At 40.8% G+C, this 20,488-nt stretch overlaps 1 protein-coding gene across 2 annotated transcripts in view; it reads left to right on the top strand.

The window, feature by feature from the left end:
- The first annotated feature begins 58 nt into the window (after positions 1-58).
- Positions 59-20,488, top strand: part of SIAE (sialic acid acetylesterase) — a 36,302-nt gene continuing 15,872 nt past the window's right edge. For both annotated transcript variants that reach the window (XM_033098518.1, XM_033098517.1), the window contains exons 1-4: positions 59-174; positions 3,823-3,984; positions 9,904-10,079; positions 19,270-19,408. In XM_033098518.1, the coding sequence (XP_032954409.1) occupies positions 108-174; positions 3,823-3,984; positions 9,904-10,079; positions 19,270-19,408 (544 nt within the window). In that variant the 5' untranslated portion in view covers positions 59-107. The remainder of the gene's footprint in view (positions 175-3,822; positions 3,985-9,903; positions 10,080-19,269; positions 19,409-20,488) is intronic.

The raw sequence follows: 20,488 nt of genomic DNA, 5'->3' as shown, positions 1-20,488 counted from the left end.
CCCGCCCCACGCAGGCCCCGCCCCTTCAGGCCCCGCCCTGCTCAGTCCCCACCCCCGCCCGGAGTCAGAGGTCCGAGGCCCGCGCCGGAGGACGGATCTCGCCTAACATGGTGGGCCCGGAATTTGTATTGTGGCTGGTGCTGCCATTCATACTGCGGGCCCACCCGGGTGCAGGTGAGGCGGCCTGGCCCGACCCCAAGGGTCAGCCTGCGCGGGTTCCGACATCCCCCATGCTTGGAGGACTCCATTAACGCCCCCAGTCGAGATCCCGGAAGGGGTCTCCGACACAGGCGTGGGCCGCAGATTCTGCTGGGCTGGTGCCCCAGCCCTTAGCTTCCTCCTTCCGATCCACCGCTGTTAGAATGCAGCGCGCTGGGCAGAGGGAGAGTTGGGTTGATCTGAGTGGAGAGGCCCTCGGGGTATTTGGATAGCTGCAGGGGAGGGGCGAAGCTAGTTAAACAATATTTGGAAACAGGTGACTGAGTCATCCAAAACATTTCAGTGCTGCCTCCTCAGTGGTACCCTGGGGGAGGGTTTGCTTCAGGCTGGAAATTAGATTTTACGTTTAAATGGTGATTAGGGCTAAGAAGTAACAACCCCCTCACTAGCTCAGAATATTTAAGGCTCAGCTTTGGTTTCTGCTGCAGCTTACAGATATTGGTGGTGGGATAATATTCGCGGCATTGGGGAGGAGGGTGACTCACTTTGGCTGTTGTCCAGATGATATCCTGTCATTTGAATATGCGGGGCTGGACACTGGGTCACATCCATGGAAAAACCAGAGGGTGGAATATTGTCTGCTAATGCAAAGTTTAAGTGATAATGCTGGATCTATTTTTTTTCCTTCAAACACGCAAATTGTGGACCACAAAGGTCTCTGTTAAGAAATGAAAGTTGAGGTGGGAGAACAGTTGCAGTGCAGAAAAATGACTATTGCTTTACCTAAGAATCCAAAAAGCACCCAGGTTTAGACAAACTGCAGCCCATATGTGGTTTTTCAGGGTTTAACAAAAGTGTAAACTAATCTTTTTCTGACTCATCCCCACCTTTGAATCTAGCATATGAGGTGGGGAGAAGATAAAAAGGAGAGTAGGGCCATTATTTTATTAGTTTTTCTGTTAAAGGCTGTTAACTGAGTATTTTATCTTTGCTTTTGGGTCATGTTGTTGCATCACTGTTAACATTGACTATATTTTTCATTGATTAATGATTTAAGTTTTCCTTCTTTCTTATTTGGTTGCATATCCTGGCATCTTTCTTTCAAATTGTTACTCCTGTGCCCATGTTTATCATGTAATATTTGAGATGTACAAAGCATATGTAACAGTGAAACAATGTGTGCTCTGCCCTATATGTAACAATGAAACAATAAAATGAACACCTATGGGTGCTCCGCCCAACTTAAGTACTAGAACATTGCCAATTTTACTGAAATTCCCTGGGTGTTCCTCCCCAATGCATCCTCTGGTTCCTCACCAGATGTAACCACTGCCCTAATTTTGTCAGCCAATTTTTGATGATGGTCTGTCTCTTCCCCAGAACAGAGTTCCTGTTTTTCTAGTCCAACACCCAAATGAAAAATTAAAGACCTAAAAAAAAAAACAATTCAAACATTAAGTGTGTCTTGTGTTTGACAAAAACAGTTACCAATCCCTACTCCTTTCTTGTTCTCCTGTTTTGTCCATTGCTCCATTCCTTGGTAGTGTTCTGTTGTCTACTCAGCTTAGAATGTGAGGACAGGGAATAAGACTTTTCTTTGATTTACCACTTCGAACTGTGACAGAGTGGAAATTACAGTAACTTTGGAATCAAGTGGCTTGGTTTCCATTCCTGTCATAAACTACCTATGTGATTTGAGGCCAAAGAAATGTAATGTCTGCAGTGTGCCTGCCACAGGTAAGCTCCCCAGTAGAACGTAAGCCCCCTGCTGGCAAGGATTTGGTCTGGTTTTTTTCTTTTTGGTCTTTTTACTGTTGTATCCTCAGTGCTTAAAATGGTGCCTGGGACATAGGCATCAATAAATATTTGTTGAATTAATTAATTAATATTCAAGGTATTTTTTTAAATTATGTAATCTACTAGGGTCTCAGTCTACTGATCAGTAAGTAACATGATTATACCCCAGGGTGTGAAAGATCCTTTCCACTTCTACTATTCTTTTACTCAGAATAGAGCTATGCACAAAGAGGTTCAGTAAATGTGTGTTGGGGAAAACATACTGATTTGGAAAGGCATTTCCCCCAGCTTCTGAGACAGTGGCTGCACAAGTCTAGAGCCCTCCATTTGCATGGGCTCATATGCCAGCAGCAGCCAGTTTTATTCACACCATTCCCCTATTCCCCACCCTCCCTCTGCTTAGCTCTAAGGCCGTTGGTTTTCAGTTTTGTTCTATAAGAAGCACCTACCAGAGACAAGGCCTTCACACACACACACACACACACACACATGCACACACATGCGCAAGTGTGTGCTTCTCCCCTTCCCTACTGCAGGCTGCCAACGAGCTTATGCAATTCCGGGTGTCTTAGAGCATTTTGTTCCTGGTAGCCGTGCATCTCCAGCCTAGTGGGCCTTCTGGATGAACTTTGATTGTCATGTAGGTTTCATGATGGAACTAATTCATAAGAGAACTGTGAATATTTAGGGACTGGGGCTGTTATTCGAAGCACGGGACAAATAGGCCACCGATTCTGTGTAGGAGGCCCCATTAGCTGTGCTGCTCTGTATAGCCTAAGGGGCTGTCATCATTTGTAGCTTCCAGGGAGGAAAATGTCAGCCTTGTTAGGTCTGATTCTCTTTCCTGCCTATCATTTTTGTTTAAAACCCTTTAAAAAAAATCTTAATTTTTGTTAATTATTCTAGGGACTTTTGTCTGTTCTGTTCAGACAAACTGGGATGTAACTTAAGTTGTTTTTTCCCTTTTAAGTTGTGATGAGGAACTCACAGATCATTTGGATAGATACTTGTTATTAATAAAATACTTCGATATAGGCTGGATGTTAAAAATAGGAACGATCTTGTTAAAGTGAGTTCTTATTCAGTCTTGTTAGTGACTCTAGAATAGAACCCAGTTTCTAGTGCTTTTCCTCTTGTTCTTTTTTGCATAATTTAGCTTGTGAAATGGGTAAAATGGGGACAAAAGACCTTTGTTCAGACATTTTGACCTTCTGCCTTTCACCGACCTTATTTTTTACGTCTTAATTTATCTGAATTTACCTTAGAAGGAAGCAGGCTTGTCGCAGATATTCATAAGTGCTTATTTAGAATTTTCAGTGGGTTGTCAAAAAAACCACAGTGAAGGGAGTTATTCGAGGGAAATTCACACTGGTAGGATGGAAAGGGGAGACATGATTAGATAGAACTATTGGAGAGAGGCAGGCTGCTTTATTCCCAGCTGCTAGAAGTGGGCGTGGCAATGGAAAGTAGGGGAAGGGAAGTGGTTTATTTTTCTCATAAACACCACCTATGGGGTGCATAAAAGGAGCATTTTAATGATTTTGGGGGAGAGTGTGTTAGGGCCAAGCCTGAGAGCAAAGGCAAATCAAGAGCTCTGAAGGGGACATGGTCTGTGGCACATTGGTTGCTCTAGGCTCTTCATGTTTTCCTTATTGGTCTTGTACTGGGCTGCGTATTGTTGGAAGCTGTTCTTGTTATGTTGCTTACCTAATTAGGAGGAGTAAGATCTAGTTTTAGAAGATTAAAACGACTGGGTATATTGAAATTCTCTTGTATAAAGACTGTGTTTTCCTTGCTGTTCAACCAGATTCAATCCATGATGGTCTTCCTGGGGATGCTCTTCTAAGTGTTTGCTAAATTTTTTAGATGCTCGTTTTCGATTTGCTTCATACATCGATCATCACATGGTGCTGCAGAAGAAGCCTGCGGGGGCAGTGATTTGGGGGTATGGCATATCTGGAGCCACAGTGACAGTGACCCTTTGCCGACATCAGGAAACCATCATGAAGAAAGTGACCACTGTGAAAAGTAAGGCTGCCCATTCTCTCTTCAGCTTCTGTCTTCTTCTGCCATCTGCTGGATTATCTGAAAATGAATGCTTGTGCTCCAGCTCAGGCCGTCCATTCATTCATCCATCCATAAAAGTTATTTGAGTATTTACTGTGTGCCAGGCACTGAGAATACAAAGAAAACTGAGATTAAGTCAAAGTGCCTGTTCTCAAGGACCTCATGGAATAACGGGAATAGACGCCAAGTCACATAGAGCAGTGTGATAACTGCGCTGAGGCAGTTACATAAGGGGTGTCATGGGATACAGAAGCAAAACATCTACCTCACGTTGGACGGTAAGGGAGGATTTCTACAGAAGGGGGCACTTGAACTGAATCGTATATAAAGGAAAGGCAGTATGGAGGACTGGTTAAGAACCTAGGCTCTGGAATGCACTGTTTGGGTTGAGGTCCTGACTCCCTCACTTAATGGCTGTATAACCTTGGACATACTGTTTAATATCTCTGTGTCACAATTTACTTATTTGAAAAGCGAGATAATAATAGTATTTGGGATTGTTGTGGGGATTCAATGGGTTAACACATATAAAGTACTCAGAACAGTGCCTGGCACACAATAAGTACTGAATAAATGTTAGCTGTTGTTGCTGTTGTTGTCCTTATTTTGGTTAGTCACTCAAACATTTATTGAATGTCTTCTATGTGCTCGATACTGTGTTAGATAATGTAATACAGTGATAAGACAAATAGATGTGGTCTCTCCCCTAATAAAGCTTATAGATTAGGGGAGGAGACAGAAAAATAATAAGCAATTACAATTAAGTGTGATATGTATCATAATTGGGAAGTACAGGGTGCCATGGGCGTGCTTCGTAGGGATAATTAACTTAGTCTAAGTTTGATGACTCATCTTGAAAGATGAGTAGGGCAAACCAGGTAGAGGGAATAGTCTGGGCAAAGGCCTGGAGGCACAAGTGAGCATGGGTCATTGGAGAAATGGTAAGTAGGTGTGTTTGTCTGGAACACTGGGGTATGTGACTGGTGGTGGATGACAGGAGACAAGGTTGGAATTGTAGGAGGCTTGTTTGTCATTGCTAAGGAGTGGATACGCTATTTTGGATCAATGGATTTTAAGCAGCAAAATAACAATCAGATTTTTGTTTTAGAAGGATTACTCTGGCAGCACTGTGGAAGACAGATTGGAGATCGATCAGAGTGGAGGTGATGGGACCCGTTAACAGGCTATTATGATATGCAGGCAACAGACAGTGAAGGCTTGACCCAAGGTAGTCATGTGAGGATGGTCAAGAAGGTGGGAATTAGCAACCTTCATGCGCAGAGTCCCTACAAAGGAGCCTCTGTCTAGAAGAGTTAAAGATACGGTGGCGGGGGCAGATCTGTTCTTAGGCTTTCTACATTTGCTTGGTAGAGAACAAAGGTATTTTAGTTTGTACAGACCCACAAACCTGCTTCAGTGGGCATCTTGCTGTGTCCTGCCCATGAAGCAAAATGGATAAAGTGTTATTTGGAATAAAGAAGGTAGACATGTAGGAAATTTCACAGGGGAGGAAACAAAATGGTTCTCACAAGAGACACTGCAGGGAATACTGCAGGGTTGACTTCTATTTAAATATTAATGGGGACTCGGGGATTTTTCAGCCAGACTACTGCAGTTTGCCACTCTGTCTATCTCTGTTAACGTTTAACTTATTACCTGTAATCCCCTAGGTGCCCACAACAAAGTGGAATTTAACAACGTAAAGGTTTTTGTCCAGCAGACTGACACTGAAGCATTGGGAAAATTAAAACCTGAGGGATGATTGGGAATATGGTCAGTTACTGGGCCTGTTCAAACCATGTTGTCAAATGATGCATGACAATTCAGACACAAGGAATCAAATTGGGAAGAATAGCACATCCGTTCACTTTTACTCATATGGGGGATGCATATGTGGGTGATAAAACGAGGTTGTGTCTGCCTGAATTTATCATCATGATTGAGGTACCCATTTATTTTCTCTAACTTAGGAAAATACAAAAAGACTAAACCCCTTAGAAAAATAAAAAGCTCCTGGTTGCAGTGTTAGCATGCATACTAGTTTTCTGTGCTACGTCATAGGTTACCACAAACTTAAGTGCTTAAAATGACAGACTTTTACTGTCCCGCAATTTCTGTAGATCTGTAGCCTGGCTGTTGTTTATCTGGGTTCTCTTCTCAGGGTCTCGCAGGCTGAAATCCAGGCTTCAGCCAGGGTGTGTTCTCATCCAGAGGCTCGACTGGGGAATGATCCACTTCCAATCTCCTTCACACTAACTGGCAGATTCATTTCCCTCTGCCTGTAGGATTTTCCTGGCCATATCTCAGCTGCTTCCAACCTCCGACCTCTAGACGCAATTTTGAAGGACTCACCTTATGATGTCAGGCTCACCCAGGATACTCTTGCTTTTTATTAATTTAAAGTCAACTGACTAGGGACTTGATCACATCTGCAAAATCCCTTTATCTTTTCCAGGTAATGTGACCTAATCATGAGAATGGTGTCTCGTGCCCTTTGCCATTTCTGTTGGTTGGAAGCAAATCACAGACTGCCTGCACTTGAGGGGAGGGGATTATAAAAGGGTGTGACTTACTGGGGGGTCACGTTAGGGTGTGGGTGTGTCTGCCATAACATGGTACAGGTTAAGTAACTTACCTAAACCGTTTTGTTGACTGAAAAGCAAGCTTTTTTTTCACATTTATGTTTGGTGGTGGTGGAGATGGATATTATACAGAATAAACACAGGTCAGAAAGGGGCAGTTTGGGCAGTAAAGCCTTCTTTACCTCCAAGTCACTTCCACAAACCACTGAACCGATTTGCAGCTGGTGAAGTGCCAGGGTTCTGTAGGGGAGGAAATGAATAGGGTGGTTTTTTCCAGCTCCAGGTTTTTCCTCTAGAGAAGGGAAAGGTCATGGATGATTTTCCTTTTTCTGTTCTTGGCATCTGAAATTTGGCACAACAACCTGAAAAATAATTAACATCTGATGTGAATAGCAAAAAGAAAAGAGAAAGCACTTTATGACTAATCATGTCTCTAGACAAATTATTTTAATTTTTTTCCCTTTAATTGTTCGTTCTTCCCATTTTGAGATGGGGGTTGGTCAGGGAGATGGAGAGGAAACGGACACGGAGTTCTTTGCCTGTGCTCTTGGCTGGAATGTGAAGAGAAGATGAACTGTAAGGAATAGGCCACTAGGGATGCTAACCATTACATGTGAACACACAAAGCCCTAGTCAGTTTGCAAGGCTTTCTTGTCAGTATAACCCTGGGGGTGTGGGGTGGGGTGTTTCTGTCATTTACATGAGGGAGTGCCTGGCACACAGTAAACACTCCAAGTAGCTGTGCAATGAAGGTAGGAGGTGAATCTTCCTAGATGGGGGAAAAAAGGATATGAGGAAGCAGAGATTTGAATAGAAAGACAATTTACAGAAACCTAGGCCTGGATGGGAAATGAGGTTACAAAATAGCAAATGATTAGGGCCCAGAAGAAGGAACCAGAGCAACGGGTGTTGCTCCGAAAGCCTACCAGAATCAGCAGGAAGCCAGCTGGTTGGTGAACTTCAACTCTTTGTGGTCAGTGACTCAGTTTTATTATTTGGATTCAACCTAATGGACTTTATTTTTCTAAGGGGTTTAGTCTTTTTGTATTTTCCTAAGTTAGAGAAAATACATCTGTTTACCTCAATCGTGATGATAAATTCAGGCAGACACGCACCTTTCTGTAGTGGATCCGATTACCTCTGCCCCTCCTGGCAGTTAAACTTCATTTAACACTCATTACTGTATCAGAGTTTATTTTTCTATAAAGTAGGAGAGGGGAAGAGCTAGAACTTAAAAGAACTTGAGGAGTAGAACAGAAGGAAACTCTCCAGGGTCTTTGAGTGAGCTGACAGGCTTCCTCTGGAGAACGATTCTTGGGAATAAGGCTCAGGCCTTGATTTGTAATTCTTTTCACCTCCGTGGAGGGAGCTCATTCTCTGATTGTCACAGGATGGGATTGTCCTGTTTTGCCCAAATGTCCCCCTTCCCTTATTTGTCTTTTTATTGCCGGGCAGCTAAACTTTCAGAAGCTCTGGTGAAGGCCGTTTTCTTCACCAGCCATATTGCCTGACTTGAGGCAAAGTGTAAATACGGAGTCAACAGCAGTGACGAGGAGGAATGGTGTAGTCGTAGAAGGCTAAAACATAGTTTTGTGGTAGGTTTTCTGGGGGTTGACTTGATCATTATGAATGAGTCATGTTGGTAGCAGAAGGACAGAGCTCCAGTAAGAGATGTCAGTGCAAGAAGCCTGGGAAGACCTTGGCAAGACTGCATTTGGGACAGATTGGAGTGTCTGCCTGCTCAGAAGTGTGAGCCATACAGAGCGCACGCACCTGTGGGACACAATCTGTACTAGCTGCCCACTGTTTCCAAAACAGTGATTCTTCCACTTTAGGTGACTTATACATTTAATATGTTGATGTCTGGCTATTAGTGGTTTAAAAACAATCGTGAACATTTGGTCCCGGGCTTAATTGACCGCTTAGGGCTGGAGGAGCAAGCTCAGTCAGCTGTGCTTTAGAGAGGAGCAAACATGCACCCCTTCACTGATACCTGGGGGGTTTTGGATATTTCCCCCAAAACTGAGTAACCCTTTATAGTTTGAACTTTCACTGAGCTCCTGTTGTGCATCCAGACTTCTTATGCTTCTGCTTTGCTCTTGCTGGTTAGAAAGAATTTAGCATGCTGTTTAGCACATGGCTAGTATTTTTATAATTATTTTTTCCAGGCTGGTATAATCACTTTAGGATGCTCCATTTCCAGTTCTTACCGTTACTTTTCCTTTGAATTTACGTGGATCTGATGGGCACAAGTTATAAATCAGTTCCTATTCTTCTGCGTTATCCCAAGAATATTTATTTTTAAATGATAATTTCTCCAATTTAGGTATGTTCTCACTTTCATTTTTTTTCCAACTTTGTTCATGATGTTTGGTTCTCCTAGGCATAAGTTTGCCATTTTGAAGACATTTTCCTTAAGTTTCTGAGTATGATGTTTGCAGGGGTGGTGGTGTGAGTGGGTGAGATGTAGGAAGGTGGTAGGGGGGTGGTTCCTAAGAATATGCTATGACTCTCTGAAACAGGGTCTTTTTTGGATAGCTTTTCATCTCCTTAGTTCAGCCTGCAAACCTTAAGTCTGGTAAATAACTCTGTGACAACAATTAATTGGAAAAGTCTAAATATCTTTTTCACAGAGATTAATTTATATGCCTCCCACTACCTCTTTACGTGCCAGTTTCTCCCCTCACCTATTTAACTGTTGATACCGTGTTTCCCCGAAAATAAGACCTAGCCGGACAGTCAGCTCTGATGTGTCTTTTGGAGCAAAAACACCACTGCTAGTATTAATTCTTGGTAGCAATGTCCGGAGGAGGTTGGGGGGATTGATGAGAAGGATGATACCATCAAGTAAGGGGAAGTTTCAGATTATAAATGATTTTCTCTCACCTGCGCTCACATTTGGGGCACTGTGTAAATCGGTTAGATTATGATTATGTTAATATTGACAGTTGGCTAGTATAATAAGAATTTCTTTTTTTTTTTTAATTAAACTCCCTTGAATTTTAATCTCTTTGTATTTTTGTCTATCCTCGTTTAGGAATATAACTGGGTAATTTTTTTTATAAATGCTCCAGTTAATAGTAAGGAGGGATTGGCACAGGTTAAGGATAGAAATGTGGCTGCTTTTATTATTTCTATTTGCTTGTCTGAAATTTGGCCAGTTTTCATAGCTTTGATTTCAGTTCATCACTGAGGCTGGGAATAGCCACAAATGAGTATGATGCATGACAAGATTGGGCTTTAATTTCAGTTTAATTAATTGATTGACTAATTCCTTGGAGGCTTGTTATTATTTCAGCATACTCCAATAGCTGGATGGTGATTCTGGATCCTATGAAAGCTGGTGGACCTTATGAAGTCATGGCAGAACAGACTTTCGGGGGAAGGAACTTAACGCTGAAAGTTCGTGATGTCTTATTTGGTGATGTCTGGCTTTGCAGTGGGCAGAGTAACATGCAGATGACGGTTTCACAGGTAATTTGCAGTCTCAGTGATAATAAATAATGTTGATGATGAAAAAGGAGAAAAAGGAGGAGCAAGGGGCAAGGAGGTAGATACCTTTGTTCTTACCATTTGCCAAGAACTGTTCTAAGTGCTTTGCACGTATTAATTAATTTGATTTAACAACTTTATGAGGTAAGTGCTGTTATTCACATCTCACAGACTAGGCAAGTGGCCCACTGAGGTTAAATTACCTGCTTAAGGTCATGGTGAATAGTGGAGCCAGAATATGAATGGGTCATGCAACTCCAGAGCCTGCTGTCTTAATCACAGCTGGTGCCCGGCACCAGGTGCCCGGCATCTCTTTTCCCACCTCCCTGGGCTACATTGAAGGCAAAAGCTAGAACCTATGTGATGGTAATGACGATTTCTTAACAAATTGAAGACAAAGTAGATTATTCTTCCTTTGGACTGGTCTTAGAAGATGAGCTTCTGGGAAAAGCCTAGGAAATCAAAACAATTAAATTTTGTTTTAATGCCGAACAGCTAATATACTATATGTCTTTTGTTGTCATAGAGATTGAAAAATTGAGACTGAATGTTGTCTTTGCCTTTTACTAGGGTACGTCTTGGAGCAGATCACTTGGTATTTTTGAGACAGTTTTTAAAACATGCTTTAAAAAAATGTATTTGCATGAATGTAATGTTTATCATTTTAACTGTTGGTAAATGTACAATTCAGCAGCATTAAATATATTCACAATGCTGTGTTTACTCATCACCCTATCTGTACTCAAAACTTTTTCATCATCCCCAACATAAACTCTGCACCTGTTAAGCGATTATTCCCCTTTTGCTCTTTCTTCCAGCCCCTGGTAATCTCTATCTGCTTTCATTCCATGAATTTGCATATTCTAGGTACCTCATATAAATGGAATCATACAGTATTTGTCCTTCTGTGTCTGACTTATTAAGCATAATATTTTCAAGGTCCATCCATGTTGTGGCACGTATCAGAATGTTATCCCTTTTTATGGCTGAATTATATTCTATTGGATATGCCACATTTTTTTTTTTTTATCCATTCATCTGTTGATGGACACCTGGGTTGTTTCCACCTCTTGCTATTGTGAATAATCCTGCTATGAAGACTGGTATGTCGATACCTGTTCCAGTCCTTTTTTTCAACTCTTTTGGCTATCTACCTATGATTGGAATTGCTGGGTCATCTGTTAGTTCTATGTTTAACATTTTTTTTATTAGTTTTTATTGGGGAATAATGGGGAACGGTGTGTTTTCTCCAGGGCCTATCAGCTCCAAGTCATTGTTCTTCAATCTAGTTGTGGAGGGCACAGCTCAGCTCCAAGTCCAGTCGCCATTTTCAGTCTTTAGTTGCAGCGGGCACAGCCCACCATCCCATGTGGGAATTGAACCGGCAACCTTGTTGTTGGAGCCCGTGCTCTAACCAACTGAGCCATCCGGCTGCCCCTCTGGCAGCTCAGCGGCAGCTTGTCTTCAATCTAGTTGTGGAGGGTACAACTCACTGGCCCATGTGGGGATCGAACTGGCAACCCTGTTGTTCAGAGCTCGTGCTCTAACCAACTGAGCCATCCGTCTGCCCCTATGTTTAACTTTTGAGGAACTACCAAACTGTTTTCCACAGGGGCTGTACCATTTTACATTTCTACCAGAAATATGCGAAGGTTCCAGTTTCTCTACATCCTCACATGTGTTACTTTCCATTTTTTTTGACTGTAGCCATATTAGTAGGTGTGAGATGGTATTTCATTGTGGTTTTGATTTGCATTTCCCTAGCGACTAATGTTGTTGACTATTATTTTACATACTTATTGGCCATTTGTATATTTTCTTTGGAGAAATGTCTATTCAAGTCCTTCACCCATTTTTGAATTGGGTTATTTGTGTTAAGCTGTAGGAATTTTTTATATATTCTAGATATTAATCACTTGTCAGGTCTATGATTTGAAAATATTTTTCTCCTGTTCCGTAGATGGTCATTTCACTTTCTTGAGGGTGCCCTTTGATGCACACAGTTTTTTATTTTTATGAAGTCCAGTTTATGTATTTTTTAATTTTGTTGTCTCTGCTTTTGGTGTCATATTCATGAAATTGTCGCCAAATACAATGTCATGAAGATTTTCTCCAGTGTTGCCTTCTAAGAGTTTTATAGTTTTAGTTCTTAAGTTTAGGTCTTTATTCCTTTTTGAGTCAATTTTGGTATATGATATAAGGTGAGGGTCTAATTTCATTTTTTTTTGCAAGTGGATATCCAGTTCTCCCAGCACCATTTGTTGAAAAGACTGTCCTTTCCCCATTGAGTGGTCTTGGCACTCTTGTCAGTAATCAATTAACCATATATATGAGGGTTTGTTTCTGGGCTTTCTATTCTTTTCTATTGGTCTATATGTCTCTCCTTATGCCAGTACCATACTGTTTTAATTACTGTAGCTTTGTAGTAAGTTTCAAAGTTGGGAAGTATGAATCCTCCAACTTCGTTCTTCTTTTTCAAGGTTGTTTTGACTAGTTAGGGTTCCTTAGGATTCCTTACGATTGTGAGGATACGCTTTTCCATTTCTGAAAACAATTCTGTTGGAATTTTAATAGGTATTGTGTTTGAATCTGTAGATTGCTTTGGGTAGTGTTGGCATTTTAACTCCTATCATGAACATGGGACTTCTTTCCATTAGTTTAGATCCTCTTTAATTTTTTCAGCATTTTTTTTTTATAGTTTTCAGTGTACAGATCTTTTACCTCCTTGACTAGATTGATTCCCAAGTATTTAATTCTTTTAGATGCTATTCCAAATGGGATTTCTTTCTTATTTTCCTCTTAGAATTGTTCATTTCTGGTATATAGAAACAAATGATGTTTGCATGTTTATCTTGTACCTGAAACTTTGCTGAATTCATTTATTAGCTCTAGTAGCTTTTTTGGATTCTTTGGGAATTTCTACGTATAGAAGCATATCATCTGTGGATAGAGGTAGTTTTACCCCTTTTCTTTACAATTTGGATGCCTTTTATTTCTTTTTTCTTGTCTAATAGCTCTGGCTCGAACTTCTGTACAATGTTGAATAGCAGAGGTGAGAGCAGATATCCTTATCTTATTCCTGGACTTAGGGGGAAAGCTTTCAGTTTTTTTACCACTGAGTATGACATTACCCATGGGCTTTTCATAAATGCCTTTTATTGTGTTGAGGGCTTTTCTCTCATGAAAGTATGTTGAATTTTGTTAAATGTCTGAGGCTTAGTTTGTATGGTGCAGAGATTATATTTGACCTAACTGTTTTACGGGACCATTATGGAAGAGTAAATTATTTTGTTTGCCTCTTAAAAGGCCTTTATTGCTGTCTGAATATAATATGTCATTATTTTTTCAACTTCTTATTATAAAAAATTTCAAACAGACACAAAAGTTGAGAGACTTATAAACGTCTGTCTACTTATCACCTAGATTGACAGTTGTTAATATTTTGACATATTTGGTTTATCTTTTTTTTTTTTTTTGGTGAACCATCTGAGGTAAGTTACAGATATCTTAATACTTCAATACTTCAATTAGGTGTCATATATCAAGTTGATATATAAATATTCATATATCAAATTAATATACATTTTTTTATTCACATAGAAAAAATAGTATGCCAGTAATGACCTTTCTTGCTCAGCTTTTTCATAGCCTATGGTTTCTTTTGTTAGTATCAATTTTTTTTCCTCTTTTTCAGTCACTGCCTTTGAAAATTAACTGTTCTTAAATTTTGAGACCTAGTATTTTTTCTCTTTTATTATGAATATACAGAGGCATCAGTGGGATCATTTTTCCCTGCTAGAGTGTCAAGAGCAAGAGCACTGTGTAGGCTCCTAAGTAGGGAATGCAGCGTATACAGTGGTACCTCAGTTTTTGTACGTAATCCATTCCGGAAGACTGTTCGAGTTCTGAAACGTTTGAAAACAGCCGACAGCTAGGCCTCAGAATCTTGCACTCAGCGGAAGCCACGTGACATGTTCGACTTCCGAGGCGTGTTTGAAAACCAAAGCATTTACTTCTGGGTTTACGGCGTTTGTAAACCGAAATGTTCGTCAATGGAGACGTTTGAAAACCGAGGTACCGCTGTGCAGTACATGGAGAATCAGGTGGGACAGATCCAGAGGATGCCAACTTGTTGATATGTCGGTCAATGATGAAACTCACCTTGAAGTGTTCCCGTCTCCATTGCTATTAGACAATAGGGCCCCTCTGATAGACTGTAAGTGAGGTCTGCTAAGTAAAGGTGGATAAAAAGAATATTGGAAAAGTTATCAAGGGAAGAAGATCTCTTAATAGTTTGGTATTATAGCAAGGCATCTGTGGGAGAACAAAAGCTTTGGTGCTATATGTGTTTAGCACTCAGATTTCTTTTTGAGGTCAACTCTACTTTCTAATTAAACACAAAAAACAGTCTAGAATAAGAAGAGTGGATTTCTGGACAGAGTGTGATTGGAGTTAGTGCTGTAGGCCTCAGAATTGTCACTGCTTTGTTTCTTTAGTGGCAGCTGTCTGATTTAAAAATAAAAGTAAGGGAGACCGTTGTTTCATTTAAATTAGGATCAGGGCTAGACAGTGTAATAGCAAGTTCATAGACATATTTAAATTATATCAGCTTAAAATATTGCTGAAAGATCAGTACTACCTTTGTCACTGTCTATCAGAGCTCCAGAGAAGTAGCATGAATTAAGTTCTTTGGCACATTTGAAATCGGGACTGATTTTCTTTGCTTGTCTGTATTTTTCTATACTAAGCATGAAATAACTATAATTTTAAAAAGAAAGTTTTGAAAAACAAGAAATTGGTATTGACTTAACTAATCTCTTAAATGCCTATCAAAGGCTCATTGTACAATAAAGAGACACATTATATAAATGAGGCTCTCAGGAATACATAATTTGCATTATCGATTGCCATTAATATGTTCTGTGTACTTTGATTTGTTTCCTTTAATAGGTTAAGAACTTGGAAAGATTATTGTCTTCTCTAGCGCTTTCTGTAAAACTCAGTTTCTTTTCAAGTCGATTTTTATTTTACTGCCTTTCTTTCATTATCTGCTTTTCTGTCTTTCAGAAATGTTTAAATTTGAGGTTTAAAAATCTCTACAACTAGACCATCAACTCAATTAATTTCTTTTTAAAACAATTTATAATTGAGTCCTTTCATGTACTTTATTTTTTGTTTTGCTTGAATTGCTTCTACCCCTTATAGTCCTTATAGTTTCTTCTTTCTTTTTTTTTTTTAACTGATTAATAAATAATGCTACTGAAAAGATTCTACTCTGGACCTAGGTACTTCATTTCATTATTAGTTTTCTAATTCAAAATCTAAATTCTTGTGTTTATGTCTTCCCAACCAATATTTTATTTGCTCTTTTTTTTTTTTTTTTAAAGGAGGGCACAGTTCACAGTGGCCCATGCGGGGATTGAACCGGCAACCTTGGTGTTATCAACACCACACTCTAATCAACTGAGCTAACTGGCCACCCTTTTTTATTTACTCTTGCTTCCTGCCCTACTTAAAAATATGTAAACTGTTTGAATTTAAATGTTTATTAAAGTGAACTTTAACTGGGCTCCGTTTTAGCATAAGTGAATGGAAGCAAAATTGAAGTTTTTAGCTTTTGATAGAAAGCATGGTTTTGTATAGAAGTGGGATTGCTGTTAACTCATTAAGGAAAACAGTTCTTTCGTAATGCTTTAATTGTGCTTCTCTGTTTACACAGAAAGGCATGGACCAGATCTGTTTGTATTTATAAAGTCAGGTTCTCAATAGCAATCTATGCCAGTGGATCTCATCCCATTTTCTGTCAAATGAAGTCAGATTTTGATTGTTAAAGAGTCAACACATTCTTTCTGGCTAGAATTTACTCTTTAGTATCATCTTTATTAAACAAAGGCTATAAACTCTAAGATACAGGGAAATAGAAAAAAGATTCCATCTGGCACAGCCAAGTGTTAATTTTTTATTTTTTGGTTTTAAATGATGCACTTAGTTTATATGATGGCATTTTAGGTGCTGACAGTACCAAAAGCCAAGTTTTCTTAGTCTCTTAACATTTTGGAGAACTTTATTTTTGATCAAAAGGGTGCTGTATGTGACTCCTCTGTTATTCCTTTTTGTTCCTTTTCTCCTAAAGACTCCCTCCGCCACACACATACTTAGTGTCTGTCTTGTTCTTTTTCCTTCCCTCCCTCCATGTGACTTTTCTGTGGAGATAAGTTTTCCACTATAACCTACCACTCTTCATATTCAAATGAAGGAAATGGCAGATTGTATGGCCATCTTGTTAGGGTAAAGTGGAATTTTAAAATTGAGTGTTATTTATAACACTGAGTGAGATGTTTATAAATGGAGAAAAGTCTAGATGTTCATCTGTCTCCTCCTAAGACAGGGTAGGTCTTAAGACTTGGATATTTCTAGTTAAGCTCAGGAGAAAATGGCCACTGTTTGACAGGAAACCCATTTTTCAATATTTTGGCAATCCCCACGTTTCTACTTTACAAGTAGAGAAATTAAAATCCAGATAGAGAAGGTTCAGTTGCACATTACACTAAGAGATTCACAGGAGTCCTGACGGATGGCTTATTTATAGTTATTTCCTCAACTTTAAAAACTGCAAAATTACACTGTAGTAGAAGGTAAACTAACTTACAGAATCCAAATTCTTTTAAGTAAAGTTTTCCTATGTCCTTTAGTGTGCGTACACACACACACACACACACACACACACACACAGTCATACACATGCCTTGCTCCCTGTGCAGACCCCATGCCAAGATTCTCTGAGGAAATAGATTCTTGACGTCTCTTCATTAATTCAAGAACGTGGTGTAAAGGTTACAAAATGAACACTAGTGAGCAGCTGCTTTGATGGCGAACTGCCGGTCCCCAGAGAGGCAGTGGCCGTCCCTCTCAGGCGCAGCAGCCTTAATGGCTTCAAATACCTCGGTATTCATTTACATCCTCATTTAAATCCTTGGTAGAAAAATAATTACACTGAGGTGTTTGATGAGATGAAATTTGATCTCAGCAGATGGAGTAAGGCTTCCCCTTTCATCAGCAGGGAAACCAAGTGTCATTTAAATGAAAATCTTCCTGAAATCTCTTTATTCCTAAGTTTGCTGCCCGTATCCCTGAGGAAATGCTTCCATCAAAAAGGCTTGGCAATATCGGGAAAGGATACCAAGAAGTAATTGTCATCAGGTAGAGCAAAAATTTTCCCCCCATGCCCCCCGCCTTTTTTTTTTTTTTTTAACACTTGCTGTGGCTTTCAAGTTTGACTTGAAATAATACAGAAATGTGAGTCTGAAAATATAAGTTTTTCAGGCAATGTTTTGAATCCAGTTGGTGTGCTGGTAATAATAGATGAGACCGTCAACCACCCCGACCTGCTGGCCTTGCTGTACTCTGCAGTGTTAGCACCAGGTGGAAAAGACAAGTAGTGTGTTCACCCATGCTGCCTCCCCAAGCTGCCATCTCAGGCGATGAGGCACTTGAGTTCCCAGTCAGTGCGGAAGCTAGTGTGGGTGGCAAGAATGGAAGCCGTGCCATGCACTGTTTCCATGGAAGCAGCAGACGATCCTTAGCGCTTAGTGAAGAACTGAATTTCAAGGGAGGCGACTCTTTTAACAGGTACTTGCTGCTGAAAAATAATTTCCCTGCCAGAATATACTGTGAGTGCATTAGCCTGTTCTTACTCTTTAATGTTTATTTTACATTAAACTTGCCAGGCAAGATCCTGAACAAACAGATCTGGATTTACTATGGAATTTTCCTGCAACCATATGTAACCTGTGTCTTGATAGTGGAAAGCCCAGTAACCCTGACAGGCTAGAGCTGTTGCCACAGAGGGAGCATTTCAGGCTGTGGCTCCCATTGTGACCAAAAGAGCCATTCATTTGCATCTGGTCATCTTATGGGCCACAACAGGCTCGGTGGCAAGTGAAGAGGCGATTCGGGGGAGCATATTTCAGTGAAATACTCTGTGGGGGCACCCTGGCTGCTCTGTCATTTCTCTTCTGTGGGCTGGAAGGCCAGCTGTATTCTCTGTGGTGCGCAGGAGGGAAAGCGAGCCAGCTGCACGCTCCGCGGCTAGCGGCCAATGGAAGGTATCCAGCCTCCTGTGCTTCTCCAGTCCTGCCTCAGCTGGAGTGCTTGTTCCCTGAGGCCAGTCATAACTGGGCTCCCTGATGCTCCTGTTAGCCCTTTGTTTTGGGAAAACTGGACTAGTCCAAGGGGATAGACAGAAGACAAAAAACAAACACAAATAAAGCAAAACAATGTATTTACGATACATTCTTTTTAAAAATAAAATAACTGAAAAAATCAGAATGAAAAGAAATAGCGCTTTGTGTAAGCTCACAGAGGAATGATGCCCAATAGGACCAACAACGATCTACTACACAGTAGAGCATATACATTCTTGTCTAGAAAAACCCATGTCCTTCCTGTCGTACTCTCAGCAACGGCCAAGCATTCGTAGAGGGATTTGGGAAAAAGTGAAGTGTCTTTGGATGGACTCTTTTCTTTGTCTCATTTTCTTTGTTTCATTGGGACTGTGCTCAGCAGTCACTCTGAGTACTACCTTTCAGATTGCCATGTTTCCCAAGCTTTTCTTTGGTGATTTGCCTGGACCCAGATGAGAACATAAGCATTTTGAGACTGATTTCAGCATGTTTCAGTAGTTCAATGATCATTTCTCATTTGTGTTTCTTTTGGGTACACCTCTCTTATGGCGTATGGATTACACAAATCTACCTCCCCACGGCCCTTTGGGCTCCATTTTTCAAAGAAGTTAATGCCATGGCTTTATGTTATCAGATACGTTTTCCAAATAGAAGTATTTTCATTTCAGGATATCACAGTGGTCTAGCTGAGAGTTGATCTTCTTTAGCCCAAACCACTCTTAGCTCCTCTCATCTAATAATACAGACTTGCTCCTTGAGATGTCAGGTTTCACTGCATTCCTGCCTTCTTTGGGGACATGACTCTTCATGGTCAAGATGAACTAGGTGACTCACACCAGCGCATCATTGGTTTTGGTTATTCATTTGATCTTGGTATTTTGGAGGCTCAGAAGGAAACAGAGGGTTGCTAGTGTTTCAGACGCAGTAGGATAGTTGACCACCCGCTAAGCAGGTTGGTGTAAGAAATGACATTCCTGTTTCTTCCCTAGATATTTAATGCCACAAGCGAGCTGTCTAACACCGCTGCCTATCAGTCGGTCCGCATCCTCTCCGTGTCTCTCGTTCAGGCAGAGCAGGAGCTGGAGGACCTAGCTGAGGTTGACTTGCGATGGTCTAAGCCCACCTCAGGTAAGTGATTGCGGGAACACGTGCCATCTCTTATGTAGAGGGTTAGTGCTCCAGGTGGAATCTGTAATCCTGAATTGGATTCTTATCTATTGATTAGGATCCAGTCATCCTTTTTTTCATTGTTTTATTGACTCTCTGCCCCATTCCCGATGGTAGCCATTCCACAGCTTTATTCCCAAGACTCCACCAGTGAGTGTTCCTCCTTGCTGTGAGCAGGCAACTGTTCCTTCAGTTTCACTCAATACATTGAGGCCGATCAGCGTGAGGTCTGCCAGCATCTCTCTTCAGCGCTCTCTTCTCCTTTTCTTTCCTCCCTGTTTTCCCTGTCTGCACACAACTGAGAGGTGTCCTCTCATAGCTACCTCTGATGCGGGCTCTTACTTCCTCCAGGGCTGTCTTTTGTCCCTGAATTCACACACTGTCTATTCAGCCAGAAATTTTTATTTCATGCCTGCTCTGTGTGGCTCTGTACTAGGCCCCAAGGAGATAGCAGTGAGCAAGATAGACATGGTCCCTACTCTTGGAGCTTAGCTTTTCTTTTATTACAATGAAACAAAGCAAAACTAAACATGACAACACCCTTCTCAAGGTTCCTTACCTGTCCCCTTTGCTTTGTTAACACAAAGCAGGTATAAGGGATAGGTTAGATGGTGATTCGTGTTAATGAGACAAAATAGATTGGAGGGGGCCAGCAGAGACTCTTGGGTCTGGGATGGATAGTGGTTTCCAGAACATACTTTGTTTTCATTCTTTCCACGTGCTCACTCTCTAACCCTTTATAATCTGTCTTCTGCTTCCATCTCAACAACTTCCTCACCTCAGAGTGACTACTGTTCTTCTAATTACACACCCTGGATACTTCTACAGCATTCGGCACTGCTGACCACCCCTTTTAGGAGCTGTATATTCCTCTTCGCTCGTGTCGTTCTCCCTTCCCCGTTTCTCCTCCTCTGTCTTCTCCCTGCTTGTCATTGCTTTCTTCAATCCCTTCCTCCACATGTGGCCCCCTGTGCTCTTTCTAGTCCCTTTTCTTTTTTCTCTGTACATGCTTTACCTTGGTAACCTCAATTGCTCCTACAT

This window comes from Rhinolophus ferrumequinum, chromosome 25 (assembly GCF_004115265.2).
Source record: "Rhinolophus ferrumequinum isolate MPI-CBG mRhiFer1 chromosome 25, mRhiFer1_v1.p, whole genome shotgun sequence".
Taxonomy (NCBI): Eukaryota; Metazoa; Chordata; class Mammalia; order Chiroptera; family Rhinolophidae; genus Rhinolophus; species Rhinolophus ferrumequinum.
This window is presented reverse-complemented; position numbering and strand designations above follow the sequence as displayed.